The 14,376-nt window shown below is 44.5% G+C and overlaps 1 protein-coding gene across 2 annotated transcripts; it reads left to right on the top strand.

Moving 5' to 3' along the window:
- Positions 1-415: 415 nt before the first annotated feature.
- On the top strand, positions 416-12,562 carry tasorb (transcription activation suppressor b). 2 transcript variants are annotated; one of them, XM_074681381.1, is made up of 23 exons: positions 416-861; positions 2,171-2,316; positions 2,426-2,518; positions 2,604-2,676; positions 2,971-3,062; positions 3,156-3,290; positions 3,415-3,542; positions 3,656-3,687; positions 3,955-4,060; positions 4,252-4,355; positions 4,644-4,753; positions 5,107-5,179; positions 5,297-5,371; positions 5,656-6,522; positions 6,851-7,161; positions 7,253-7,355; positions 7,444-8,303; positions 9,479-9,601; positions 9,731-9,890; positions 9,983-10,091; positions 10,198-10,376; positions 10,530-10,664; positions 10,892-12,562. In XM_074681381.1, the coding sequence occupies exons 1-23, from the start codon at positions 558-560 to the stop codon at positions 12,100-12,102; spliced, it is 5,529 nt and encodes a 1,842-aa protein (XP_074537482.1). In that variant the 5' UTR covers positions 416-557; the 3' UTR covers positions 12,103-12,562. The 2 variants fall into 2 exon arrangements, with proteins under 2 accessions (XP_074537482.1, XP_074537481.1); XM_074681380.1 differs by having other exon boundaries at positions 417-861; positions 10,889-12,562.
- The last annotated feature ends 1,814 nt before the right edge of the window (positions 12,563-14,376 follow it).

A 14,376-nucleotide genomic window follows, 5' to 3' on the forward strand; every position in this document is an offset into this window, starting at 1 on the left:
CTTTGCCACCACCTAATGGGCAAATTGAGCGTTACACTGGGTAAAATTGAAATTCTGTACTTCAGTTTCTACAAGCGCAAAATTCAAGTTAGTCCCTCATCTATCTTAATATTTTGGGAGATAGATAAAATATATGTTGTAAATAAATAAATAAAAGTAAAATCTCAATATCAATTAAAAGTGCATGTTAAATAAAAAAATATGCATAATGACTTTGATATTAGATATTAATATGTAAAATAAGTAATTCCAGTGCGGCGGGGCTTCATTACAGGAATTTTAAAAAGTAGTTGAAGTATGCTGTCAATGGTAAAAATGTGTACTCCTTTGCTTTACATGATTACTACATGAAACCTTGCAGTACATCTAACCGCCGCTGGGTGGCGCGGATTCTCCCGAATGTAAACATAGTGACGGCAGCGTTTTGCAGTGGTGGAGAAGAACGTGTACGTCATTTTCACAATGGCGGAGGCTGGGTGAGGAGGAGAGTGTGTGTGTGAAGCGGTGCCGTAATCGTTCGAGCTATACTGCCCGTATTGCGTGCACGGTGCCCGAAAATGGCCCTGAACCCCAACGCAGTGGGGAGAAGGGACCCAGAATGTACCAAGACGGACGATCCCCAGCCGGATGGTGGCGAACCCCCGAAGAATTCATCCGCCACCTCGGCCACAGCCAACCAAAATGGCGATCAGCCTGGATGTGGAGTCAGTGTAATGCCCGAACAAGAAGCCCCTGAGCGGCGGAGGAGTGTGCAGGCGGACGCCCGGAGCTTTAGCAGTTCTCCCTTGCCGGGCCAGAGACCGAGTGAGGAGCTGCCACGGAAAAATTTTCAAATCCCGAGGAAGATACGAGAACGGAAAGGTGGTGCCATATCCCTGCACATTCGAACAGAGCCTGTCCTGTCTTTATACCATAATTCTGCTGCATGTTGCTAGCGTGCTAGCTGGCTAACTTGCTGTTCTCGCTAGTTTAACGTGTTAAAGACACTGTGCGGTGTACGTTTGGATTAATCAACATCATGCGGCGAAGGTATGCGGGTCGTCTTTAATGATAGGGTGCGAGTTGTGTTGGCAGACATGGCTTTAGTAGTCATACTCAGGCATCCAAGTTGGGCAGCTAACTTAACGTCCATCTCTGTCAAGGCGCCGAAAAGCAGCACTGTAAGCACTGACCGTTGGAAGCCCACCTTGTTCGGTTCCTTCACCTCCTCATGGAACCATAGTGGGATTGTTAATGCGAGCAGCATTATGGTGGTGTCATGCGTGTGTTGCAGCCATCACCCTACAACATGAGGGTGTCTCATTGACCTCAATGAAGGGCATGCATTTTGTCCACTTCACTTATATCTTTCAAATGTTTCCACCATGCCAGTGACACTTTTCATGAATTCCAAGTAGGGCAGCCCACTCCTTGTCCCAGTTTGATGTCACCGGTGCCTCACCCCAATACCTCTCAGAGTACAGAATACTCCCCCCACAGCCCCACCGTGTCTTCACAAGGCAGTGACACCCTCAGCACAGTGTCTGTGCTTACAGACCTTGTTGTGATCTATCAACTATTTGTTTATATGCAAAATTTGTTCAAGCTGCTTGACTTTAATCCTTAGCATCTGATAAGCAGCAGCACTAGTTCATTGTTAGCCTCAGCAGGTTGCACATGTGAAGCAGAATTGTCTTATTGCACTCTGTTGGCTTGTTTTTTGACATTCACCCTTTGGCATCATTTGACGGATGTTTGCTACTTTCTTACCAAGCAGCTCGGGGCTAATCAGGGTTAATCCATAGTCAGTGGTGGTTTCACTTCGCTGAATGTGTGTAGATTGATATAACACACCTTATGTAAATATAGGCAGATAACAGGTTAGGTCTGCTACAGCACAGCTCCTTATGTTAGGAATATCTGGCTACTACTGTTGTTCAGTGTTTTTAAAACCACATTACATCCCAAAGTACAGTTACAGAACCAGAACTACACATATACAAAGAAGTTCAGCCCACAAGCTCCAAGTTCACATCTCTTCATCTCTTAGTGTAATGTTTTGTTACACAGAGCATGCGACTTTAATGGGAATCCAAACATAAACAAAAGACTCATGATGTCTTGCGTGTTAATATCTCTGTGTTTATACACCAGGTGCTGCATGCTAACTGTGTCCTCCCTGTCTGTGCAGGCTTGTACCACTACCTGCCTCCTGACAGTCGCGAATTTGAGGACCTTGTGAAGCTTGTTTCTTCATTCTACCTGGACGCATCATCTCGAGGGACCTTCTCCTACTGCAAAGCCAGGCTCATTCACAATGAGCTGCTAGAAAAAGAGGTTTGTCGCCATCTCTTTGTGCCTCAAATGTGTCTACATGTTTGAATGTAAAGTTTGTAAAGTTCAGACTACGGTTTCTCATTTGCTGGCACTCATCCTTGTCCTCTAGTTCATTGAAAAGCGGAGAGAGATGAAGCAGGAGGGGCGCGCAGAGCAGGAGCTGGCAGAGTCCTACTGCTTCCTCTATCCAGACAAATCTAAGGTAATGATGTCGTACGAGGTCTGAGCGTGATTTTTGAGGTTAATTCACGTGGCTCTGAACCTTTTTGCTTCTCTTGTATGTGTAGCTCATGTTGATCTGTGAAAAAGGTGTGATGGTCGGACACTCCAGGATTACGACACTTGGGAATCCATCAGTCGGTAAGTTGGTCTCTATTTCCAAATTATGTATCTTTGTGTCTTGGAAATGATTGTGAATTTGTTGTTATCTGTTAAGCTACTTATCAAAAAGCAAGGAAGCCTCCAATGCATGTACTGATTGTCACACATGAGATTTAGTTTGCGTCAAAACAACCAGCTTATGGAAACAAAACTTTTGACAAAAGTTTTTCAAATTTCAAACTCATTGACAAAGAATATATTACTTTGAACAAACTTAACTGTCTATGATCATGTTCTTCTTCTAATTTCGTTCTTTTTCTTTTGTCATTGCAGGTGTCTATCTTTCCAAATACTCAGATTTGTTACAAATCAATCCTCTGGACGTGGGCACTGTTGGAGATATAGTTGTTTTTAAAGTTATGAGGGTAAGGCTACACCCTGTTTGCATTTTGGAATATCGAAGGAGTTTTAATTTTTGTCTGACTCAAACTTATTTGCTGTATTTGTTGGTTTTTTAGGGCCGAATAAAGCACATCCATGAGAACATGCCTAAGAACGCTATAGAGCCTTCACCTAAGTTTGACTGTCACCTGTCCAGAAGTGCCAACAGGGTTACATCTTTGCTGTCTTACAGAGCGTTTGAGCTCACACAGGTACATGCTTGCTCTTTCATTCAAGTATTTTTACACAAGTTCCACTATCGAAGCTTTGTGATATGTTTCATTTTCTTGGAAGAATTCGTAAGTTTTAACACGTTACATTCTTTTTGCCTTTCAGCAATATTTCTTTGAGTTTGCATTCGAAGAGATCAAGGCACGGCCCCGGCACGTCTGCCCCTATGCTGTGGTTTCTTTTCAGTACAAAGGCAAAGAAGCAGCAGCAGCAGCTCCTATGACTGCACATAGGTACGTATATTCCTGCTGGAAAAGTTGAAAGCCAGCAAATGTTTTGAGATGGTTTCATGCTGACATCTTCAGAGTGGTATGCTTTTCTTAACAAGATTTTAATCCTCTCCCAGGTTTAACACAATTTCCCCTGAAGGAAGTAGAGGTAAAAGATTTTTTTTGTCATATTAACTTCAGAAATATATTTATGCATACACACCTTTCACTCAGTGTCACGTGTTACTACTATATCAAACTAACTACAGCCTATCGAGCGCATCTTGAGTTCTGCATGGCCAAAATGGTTGATGGAATGAACATAAATCTTTTAAGACTTGAAAAATAACCCTATCTAGATCACCAGAATGCATGCATGCTGCTTTTATCTTTGTGTCATGTTCATCTTTGACCTTTGTTCTCGGTTGTGTTGCAGGGAAAAGCTGCTACACTGTGTGGAGTGGTCCACTAGTTAACAAGGGCCAGGAGTTATTCCCCATTTGTTTACGATCCTCCTCGCGCCCCTACCTTCCTTTCAAACTGTAAGTTACTCTCCAGTCTGTTTTATAATTCTGCAGAATGAAAACACTAGAATATAATTTTGTTAATCATTAGAAACCAGCGCTCATCTTATTGGTGAAAAGAGGAAGTTAGAAAATGATTGCTATGTGCTGATAGTGTTGAGCAAGTTTTAAACACTCTCGAATAAATCCCCCATGTGCCTCCTCTGCAGGCCTGAAAAGTTAGACATGAGTCGAGGTATGCAGCTGGATCAGGTGAAGAGAAAGATTCACCCTGTGCTCTTTTCTTGGGATACCTACAGTTTATCACGGGAAGGTACGTCCTTACCATACATGTGTATTTCATAATCAAATGATAGAAAAAGGCGTCAGGCATGAAGGCCATGATGCATTTCTGTAACTCTGGTTTAAAAATCTGGTTCTCTAAGTGCATACTCTGCTTTGTTTTTGCAAAAGACACTTTCTCACTTAACCCAATGGAATACAAACAAACAAAACATTTTGTTTAAAGTATAACTAAGCCCAGAGGAGGTTAAAAAAAAAAAAAAGGCTGCAGAAATGGTTTCGGGTCAGCTCTGAGACTCACTTTCCTCTCTGTGCACAGTGATGAAGTGTGGGATGTCCTGCAGCCTGTTTGAGGTGGTGGATGGAAAAGGCAAAGCAACCAGCGGCAGCTTGGCAGCGCTGATCCACAAACTGGAGAGGGACAGGATGGTGAGTCACACTGGAGCTGAAAACCCACCAGGTTCTGTACAAATCTCCCATGAAGTCACAGAACCAGATTAATGAAAAGCTATAAATATATTTGAAAGAAGTTCATTCCATTCAGCGAGAAGATTTTTCCGGAAGGTATGTGTGTAAAAGTCAACTGAAGCAAGGAGAGGGTGAAGGGGAAACTCCTGTCAGACTTAAACTTTTCCTTGAAGCAAACGCAATAAAATCCTGTCGTTGTTGAACTCTTGTACACAAGGAATACGTGCAGCGCCGCACAACAAAGCCTGATGTTGTGTTATCTGTTAGATCCAACCCCCTGCTGTCTCTCACTGCTGTCTACTCTCCTCACTCAGGTGCTGGTGAAGTCCTTGTTTGACAGGGGCTTTCTCTTTCTGCTGTCCTCAGCTCAGATGTCTGAGTCCAAAGGTGCCAAAAAGCTTTTACTCTCCTCTCATGATTCTCTGTTGTGTCAGTTGAACACCTACTTGTTCTCCTCGGTGAGGGTTCAGCTTTGAAAAAACTAGTTGCTGTTTGTTTTTCCAGAGCGGCGGGGGCGGGTGGAGAAGAACCTGCAAGCATTATTCATCTTTCAGGAGTCAAGGATGGTTGTCAAGTACTGTAAGTATTATTCACTATCTCTCCATCTCTTTCTCTGACCGAGCCCCTGTGGCAGCATCTGCATGAAGCTCTCAGCTCGTATATTTTATCAGAAAACAGGGACGATGGTGTTCTGCAGCTCTTTTTGTGGTTCCTGACTGAGCGCTGGTGCTTTTTTAAAAATCCAAAGACATCCATGTTTTCATAGCAACCGTTGTTTTAGTCATATTTAAAGCGGCTGTCCTAGAAGGATAACACAGAGTGACACTTTTTTTAATGACATTGAAAAACTTTAATTTTTGTAGCATCCCGACTGTTCGAGCCTGAGCCGCTGACAGCGGAGCCCCAGCCCGCCATCCTTTCCGCCGCGGAGCCCTTCATCCCTGCTTTGCACTACGCCCTCTTCAAGCTACGTCCAAACCCAAGCAAAGACCTGAGCACTGGGGTGGAGCGGCAGGCTACCGATTACCTAACACGCATGGATGCAGGCACGGTTCGGCCGTTCATTCTGCCCGACTACAAATATAATGTGGACGAAAGGACAATACCAGTGCCTCGACCCAAATTTAACATGGACACTGTGCTGCGGACATATGTTCACAACCCTGCCAATTACATCCTGCCTCTAAACAAGGCAAGAGACATCATTGAAAAAATTCGGAACCTCGCCCCGCCTCCTATGCCAGTCCCTGCCCCTGCACCTACACCTGCTCCTGCCCCTGCCCCAGTAGAATACAGCCCCGTTTCTGACTGGGGCGGCTCCGACAGGGGCTCAGACAGAGCAGAGAAAGTCCCAGAAAAGCTTCCTCAAGAGAGGCCGCCGCCAGAGAGACCACCTCAGGAGAGGCCGGCACAGGAAAAGCCCCGGAGGTCAGGGACGGCACACTCCAACGGAGCCCAGTTGCAGCACAAGTCTCACGTTGAGCCCCAGCCTCAGCCACCTCAGAGGCTGCGGCTGTCGCAGAACGAGTACGATAAAGACAAAATGAAACAGCTGCTCAAGCTGATCCAGCTTCATAAGAAAGCACTCGTGAAGGATCCTGGGAAGGAGAAGGGGGAGGACGGGGCCTGGGATGACAACAATCTGAAAAGGAAGCTGGAGGGAGACGAGAGGTTGGGCTTGAACAAACGCCAACGCGCAGATGCACTGAGCAACGGGGAGCCCAGTCGAGGTGAGGAGAGCTGCAGTATATGTTATTAATTTAAATTATGTAATTTAATTTTTCTGTTTTGAGAATTTCCACTCCCTGCTTCCAGCACCAGTGTGTCCCTAGGAAGAAAAATTATATTAGTTTCACATCACAGTGTAATAAGTTTTCAGTAATTGCATCCTACATAAAAAAACCCCCAAATGCACTGTATGCTTATTCACAAAAACAAGTCTTCACTTGATAAAGTCATTATCTTCATCTTAAACAGTGACATTACTCCTGAGAGTTGCCAAACCCCCCTCCCACCACACTCCCATGTCACTCAAATCAAACCTGTTTTTCTTGCCAGGCGCTCAAGCAGACGAGATGGGTGAGGATGCTGGACAGAGTGACAACCTGACAGCCGTGATGGAGAGCATGGGCATCTACGACACTGACCTCAGAGCACGAGGTAACGCCAACACCTCGGCGGTGAGTGAGACGCAGCGACTCCTCAAGATCCTCCTCGCTACTCTCAACAAAGCCGTGGCACAGGGTTCAATGTCTGTGCCGCCAAATCACGGCGAGCCATCGACTGGTTCGGGGAGGGTAGAGCCGGCTTTCTCTGACCCGGATCTGAGGAAACAAAATGAGCCAGCATTGCAAACAAACTACACAGAGGTGAGATATTAACCAGTGTCTCAAAGAGGAATTGTTTGTCTTAGATGAAAAGTTTTTAAAAAGAAAAGTTCTGTTTTTTCTATCTTTCTAGGAGGATATGGACTGTAGCCCTGGAAGTCCACTCAGCCCTGGCTCCCCACCAGAGCATGCTCACACCTCAAACAACCCAATATGGGTCAACCCCGTCAATGAAGGTACATCAGTTCACCTCTGCTTCACATGCATGTCTGAATCTGGTTCATAAGGCATCACTGAGACACGTCTCTGTCTTCTTTTCCGCAGACAAAGCACAGCCTTTTCCTGAGCCAAAGCCTGAGCTTGTTGAGCCAGAGGCTGTGACACTCACGAACAATAACTCAGAACAGAAGACACCAGCAGCCATGGAGGTGAAGAAGGTGGCTGCAGCGCCCTCGATACCTGCCGTAGAGGAAGTTCCCTTCAGGCCTTCCATCAGCCTGGACACCATACTCAGCCAAGAAATCCACAGTCTTACCTCTGACATTAAAAACATCATGCAGACTCACCACATCGGCTACACGTCGAAACAAATTGCGAGGGTGCCAACACGCCACTGCTGGCAGCCCAACAGCTGCTTCTCAGACTTTGTTGTCCCTTTTGTTACCCCTGTTCCCATTCAGGGACATGTCAAAGCACTGTGCGAGAAGATGGACAAACTGATCCCATCCCCACCTGCTCCCCCCAAGGTCACTTCTCCACTTCCCTCTGTTACAACGTCTAATCTTACAACACCACCCCCAACCCCAGCCTCAACTCCAAAAACTAAATCTGAGTCCTCTCAGTCAAAGAGCAGCACCTCCTCTCAGAGCGGCAGAGTGCTCTCAGTTAAAGACGCAGCAGCATCGTCGAAAACAAAAACAGAAGCCCAGTCCACAGAGTTAGGGGGAGAGGTGTATTCTCCCTCTCACGCCACAGCGGACTCTCCAGAGCATGGCTCCCAAAACCCAGGGAGTGCCTCTGGGAGCGGGTCAGGCCTGCTGGCTGGGAGTCTCATCGGTCAGCTGAAGCCAGAAGTTTTCAGCAGCCTGGTGGAGATCTTTAAGGACGTCACTAAGAACACGGTCAAATTCTATATCTACTCCGGGGATGAAGGAGAGGAGAGCACTGTCTGCAAGCAGATTAAGGTACAGTATGAAGACTAAAGTGATGCTTGAAAAGAAATTAGCGGTCGCTGTTTAACAAACCAGTTGTTCTTTGATTTGTAACCCAGCAGGATCCCAGAAATATGCCTGATTTTCTCAGCTCACTGTGCATTTGAGAGCCTTAAAACTGCATTAACTTGCATCTATGAATGAAAATCATCTCTTCTAAGAAGCTGGTGCTGAATTTAATTATTTTATTACTTGAACATTGGCCTTGTCAAAACGTAGCCAGGTATTTGAGAAACCGTATGTATTTTTATTTTCCACACAAGACCGCAGCTTAACACCACAAAAAACGATGTTTTCTGAAAACTCTGGCCTAAAGGAAGATTTTGAAAACTCCGGTTTCAAACCGAGTTTTAGGTTCTCAAACGTCACAGCTGTTTGATGGGGGCTCATTATGATTGGCTGGCACGGGTTTCACGTCTGGAGAACACAGACAAATATGGGTTTGGCATTCCTCGAGCCACACTTATCAGTGGATTTGGCTTGTGGAGGGAAGTATTTTTAAAAAAGGAATGAGGAGGGATATTTGATTTTGAAAATACCTGGCTATGTGTTGAAATCTTCAAATTTTATGTCCAGCTTGGCAGACCCCATAGATATATTGATTTATGTAAAGAAAGCTCATGTAATGAAAAGAAATCCGACTGTTGAATCACAAGCTAAAACTCATCACATGAACTTCTGCTTAATCATTTTAGTTTAGTTTGTCTTTATTTCATTCATGTTGACATAAATATAAGTACAATATAAAAATAAAGAATCTTAAATGAATAAAAGGAGCAGAAAGAAGAAAAAGAGTATGGATTTTAGTACATTATTCAATCAAGATTATCTTTTATACTTGCAAAAAGTCTTCATATTATTGGCTGAAACATTTTTTTGCTGTAATCATCATCTGTGTACTTTTATTTCATCTATGAAGAGCCTCCGCAGCTTTCTGCAGTAGTAAACAAAAACAGGCACTCAGTCAAACGCAGGTCTACGGTGTGAGTGAAGTGCTACACTAGCTCCTCTCTGTCACTACGCGTCCCGTCTCTCAGCGCTCGGCTCCCTGCATCTTGTCACACAGTCAGTTCTCGTACTTGTAAGGGAGAACGACACATTCATCTGTCTGTCTGTAACAATTATGTCTCTCCTGTCTCATCCCAAAGGAGTACTTGAAAAGTCTCGGCAACAGCGAGTGCAGCCCGCAGACGTTTCTGGAAAACAGCGGCAGTTTAGATAAGCTCCTCATCATTATTCAGAATGAAGACATCGCCGCACATGTGCACAAGGTACGAGCATCTCCTGCCACATCCTTTGCATCCTAAATTTTTAGTCCAGCAGAAACACCAGCCAATTGAAATTACATAAAAAGACACTTTTAATTTGAGTCATAATTAAAGAAAACTCATCTTTTCCAGATTCCTGCTTTGGTGTCTTTGAAGAAGTTGCCTTCAGTGAGCTTTGCTGGAGTGGACTCTCTGGACGACGTTAAGAACCACACTTACAATGAGCTGTTTGTGTCCGGAGGTTTTATAGTTTCTGACGAGTTTGTCCTCAACCCTGACCTTATTACAACAGGTGAGTTTCTTTTTCCTCTCACTGAGATCATTCATAGAAACACCAGCAGGAAAAGCCTCCTGAGCTTTTGTGTGTTTTCTTGTTTTTTCTAGATCGTTTGCAGGGGCTGCTGAAGTTCCTGGAGGAACAGAGCACCCCAGAGCACCCCTGGCAGTGGAAGGTTCACTGCAAGTCCCAGAAGAAGCTGAAAGAACTTGGCAGGTGGGGATCTCATTGAGCGCTCAGACTGTGATCTGAAACGTCTGACAGATCCGGCTGTAAATGCATATCACGGCACTTTATGGAACCGTTTCTCTTCTCTTCAAAGGTTAAACGCCAACGCTATGGGGCTGCTGAATCTTCTCACAGCCTATCAGAAAAAGCACCTTGTGGAGTTCCTCCCGTATCATGAGTGTGACACTCAGTCGCGTCAGGCTCCAGATCTAGAGTGTTTGATCAAGCTCCAAGCTCAGAACATTCAGCAGCGGCACCTTATCTTCCTCACAGGTATTTTCATCCTCGTCCCCGTAGACTTTGGCTCTATTTCCTCCCAGCACTTCTTCATGTTGGAGTCTCAGTGTTTTATGTAATTTCTTAGCTGGAGCATTAACACCAAAAGTATGAAAACACAGATTGACCATACTTGTTTCTTATTTTCAGAGAGACCATTTGAGATGTTCCTTCAGTACTCCAGAAATGGAATCGTGATTGGGAGCATTGATGACGTCATGAGTGGTTTCCACAGCCTGATCGGATCAATTAATCAGAATGAGCTTCCAACACCGCCTTCTACTGGTGGGTAGTGTCAGTTGCAGGACCAAATCTCATGAACACTTGGGATATCATGTCATTTTCTTGCTGTACAGTCACCAAATTGCTTTTTAGATTTGTCTCCAGTTAAAGTCATCATCTCTGCCCAGCACAGTTTGATGCTGCTAATGTGTCTCAAACCCATTTGTATGATTCTATCTCACCTTTCTTTTTCCTTTCTCTATCTCCATCCTCTCCTGCTCTCCCAGTAGTGAATGATGAGTGTGTGGAAGAAGAAGACATGTCATTAGACTCAGATGATGGGGAGCCACCCACCACATCAGAGGACTCAGAGCAGAAACGGGACGGCGTGAAGGGGAAGCCTCCACAGCCGCCTCCACCTGAAACCGACGAGTTTCGTCCTCCACTCCCAGACCAGGCCACTCCCGAGAGAACTCCCACGCTCTCCGACTACAGCGCTCTGAAAACAGCCATCTCTCAGTTCAAAGCTTCAAATCAGATTGGCATCAGCTCTTCAGACATTGGGAGCTTGTCCCCAGGAGGTTTTCCTGTAAATCCTCATCAGAGCTTCCTGTGTCCTTCAGCCTCCTGGTCATCTTACACAGGTTCTTCTAGCTATGCCGCCTCCCCTGCCTATCCTGCCTCGCCCTGCAGCAGCACTCATGACCAGGAATACCGCCCCACAGCCTCCACCACCACAGTCCCAACCCCACCCATCATGGCCACACCAGGACCTCTTGCCAATTTGGCTTCCCTTCCCTTGGAGGTCAAACCTCCCCCTCCTCCTCACCTCATGATGCTTGGCCACACGTACGGCTCTGACACGGGTGCACCTGGGACTGCTGGGAACTCTCCCCTCACCACCTCCCTCCCCTACACAGACCATAGTGACTCACCCCAGCCTGGTTACATGGCTGGCAGTGCTAGCCAGACCCCCACGCTAGGGGACAGAACACTCAGTGGACCTGGGGAGGGGGTATGGGGGGCAGCAGGGACCAGCTCTTGTGAGACTGTTAGCAGCAAGGGTGGTGTCACATCTGGCCCATTGGACCCCAGTGGGCTCCATCAATCTGGGGAAGTCCTCAGTGGTAGCACCCCTGGTAGTCAGGGTTGCAGGACTCAGGTGAACTGCACTGACAACTTTGGACCTTCTGTTGGAGTTCCTCCATTGGCCACCAGGGGGGGCTCAGCAGTCAGACCTAAACTGCCTCCACACCTCATGGGCTATGGAAGTATAGGAGGCATTCATGGACAGATGGATCACGGACCTATGCGGGGTGGTATGGGATACCGGGGGAGAGGAGCCCCACCTGTAGGACTTTGGCCTCGGCCAGGACGAGGACATGACCGGGGAGGTGGGCCTGGTGGAGGACACTGCTCTTGGGGTTATCCAGCAGGCAGGGGTGGGAATCGGGATTACTATCCGGACTATTCATACTCTCACAATTATGCCCCTGAATAGACAATCAACACGATCAAAGGGGGCACGATTAATGCCATACAATGGACAGAGAGAGCTGACTGAATGTATATATTTCCCTGTCATAAAAACATTGAAATCAATAAATAAGGCTCCTGGTTTTCTACATTAATAAAAATTGATACAGGCAGTGCCGAGTGTCCTACTGTCATGTGAACTGTATGTACACTCTTTCCATGTGAGCTATTTGAAACCCTGTCCAAACCACTATATTTATATTTGCCAACAAATGTTGAAAGGCCTTCCAGCTTATTGGAGTTTATCATGTAATTTCTGTTTGTCTGGTTTTGAAAAACGGTTTGTGAACAAGGGGAAAGGCTGATATTTTTTTAAGGAAAAAAAAAATAGTGAATGAAACTTCACATTTGCTGTTGGTTTTCTTTTTTTATTTTACACATTTGGTTGTTCTAAATTCTATTAAAATAAAACATTTCAAATCTTGTTTGTGTGGCCAGTTTGAAGACTGTCAAGCAAACTATTAAAAAATATAAATCACAGCTGTCTTACTGTCCCTTAGTCAAACTCTTATGTTTTATTCAGCTACCTGAATTTTTTATGTGCAGTATGAAGATAGATGATTCTACCCTCAAACAGAGAAATACATTGTGCCGAACCCTTTAAAGTATGATGATCAAACTAAAAGAGTGCGTCAAATTTCCTGTCAGTGCTCATAGAACAACCCAAGCCTGTAGATGCAGTCTGACTGACAGGCACGGCTCTGCAGTAGAAATCAGCTAAATCTGTTTTCTCCAGCAGGGTAGGCTCTGCGTAGAGGAAATGCTGCACTAAAAACCCCTTAGAGGCTACATGCTGAGTGCCTTTTGCCCCTCAGCTCAACCGCCACTCAAGGATCATTATGAGTGTTGATGTCCTCTCTGTTTGGCTTTATGGTGTTGTTTCATTTACTCAGTGGAGCATGTGCTTGAAAGAAACAGCAGAGGGCGCCCTTCCCCTTAAATGTGAAAAATAGGTTAAGGTTTATCTCTAGAGCTTTATTCCATTTGTGCTGTAGATATACCGCTATGGTAACTTTAAAATCTGAGAACATTTTTCCCTCCTCTATTTAATCAATTTCATCTGCGACCCAAAAACACAAACACGAGGAGTTATGTTTTTCTTATAGCACCTACACTTTGTATTGAGTTACATAAACACCTTGAATACCACCATCACGAATACAGGCTTTCATTTATTCAATTGCTTCAGTAGAAGAACTAAGCCGTTTAGATTCCTGGGGGGGAATTAATTCAAAGAAAACTGAATAAAAGGTCAGTTTATTGCAATATTCACCATCATAATGAATAGTATAGACTATTTTTTTCCATAAATGTTAATGTATATTGTGTATTTAGCATATTTTGTATGTTTTATTAAATTAGCAAGGAATACAGAATGTTAGCGCGCAGTCCCACCACTTGGGGGCAGTACAAACGAGCCACAACCGCGACGCTGGCTTGATTAGTCGAACGAGGAAAATTTAACGGTTGGAGGGTGGTTAAGACGAATTGGCGTCATTAACGTTCATGGACTCATGTTTCTTGCCTTCGGATAAATGTAAGTCCAATATTTACCCTCTACTCTACCCCTGCCTGTGTTTTTATTTTAGTTTTTTTTTTAAAAGTTCTTATAAGCAATGATTAGGCTCCAACCCAGCTAATGCTATATACCAAAACTTACCGCTTTTGCTACCTGCTGTCAGGAGAGCTGAACAAGTAGCCCCGGATTTACTGTTCATTAGCCACAGAAGAGTGAGATAAGTATGACTCGGAACACCCGAGTGTTGCCTCAGTAAATCAGAAAAGTTATCCAAAAGTAGCTAAGAAAGTTTTCCAAGTAAGCTTTTTCCCACTGAGGCTCATTGTTGTGCTAAGTGAATTTGAGCTAAAGTAGCTTTGGCAAGTAGCGAATTTTCAGATTCAGTTTCATAATGTATCATTTTAAACCACACAGTATGACTTTTTAATATTTCTTAAAAAAAAAAAAAAAAAAAAAAAACTTTTGTAGGGTACTTTTATAGCCACTTTGTAATGCATTTGAATTGTAAATTACATGAATTGCTTAAAAACTGTTTCCCTGTGCTTTTCCATTGGGCTGAAATATGCAATAACTTAAAGGTGACAGCACACCAAAGGGAAGTGAAGACGGCTAAATGCGTTTAGATATTTCACTTTTGTTAGGTTTTGTCTTGGGTTTCTAATTAAAATCTGAAGCACATATCAGAAAAGTGTTCAAGATTATCAATACTAATTTTAAAAC

Source organism: Halichoeres trimaculatus, unplaced genomic scaffold, assembly GCF_033239565.1.
Source record: "Halichoeres trimaculatus isolate MK-OKI-2021-1 unplaced genomic scaffold, fHalTri1.1 fHalTri1_scaffold_11, whole genome shotgun sequence".
In the NCBI taxonomy this organism is placed as follows: Eukaryota; Metazoa; Chordata; class Actinopteri; order Labriformes; family Labridae; genus Halichoeres; species Halichoeres trimaculatus.

Coding starts and splice junctions, on each gene's coding strand:
- tasorb (XM_074681380.1), top strand. CDS start 558: ATGGCCCTGAACCCCAACGCAGTGGGGAGAAGGGACCCAGAATGTACC. Junction 4,356..4,643: donor CTACAGTTTATCACGGGAAG/GTACGTCCTTAC, acceptor CTCTGTGCACAG/TGATGAAGTGTGGGATGTCC. Junction 8,304..9,478: donor CTGTCTGCAAGCAGATTAAG/GTACAGTATGAA, acceptor CTCATCCCAAAG/GAGTACTTGAAAAGTCTCGG.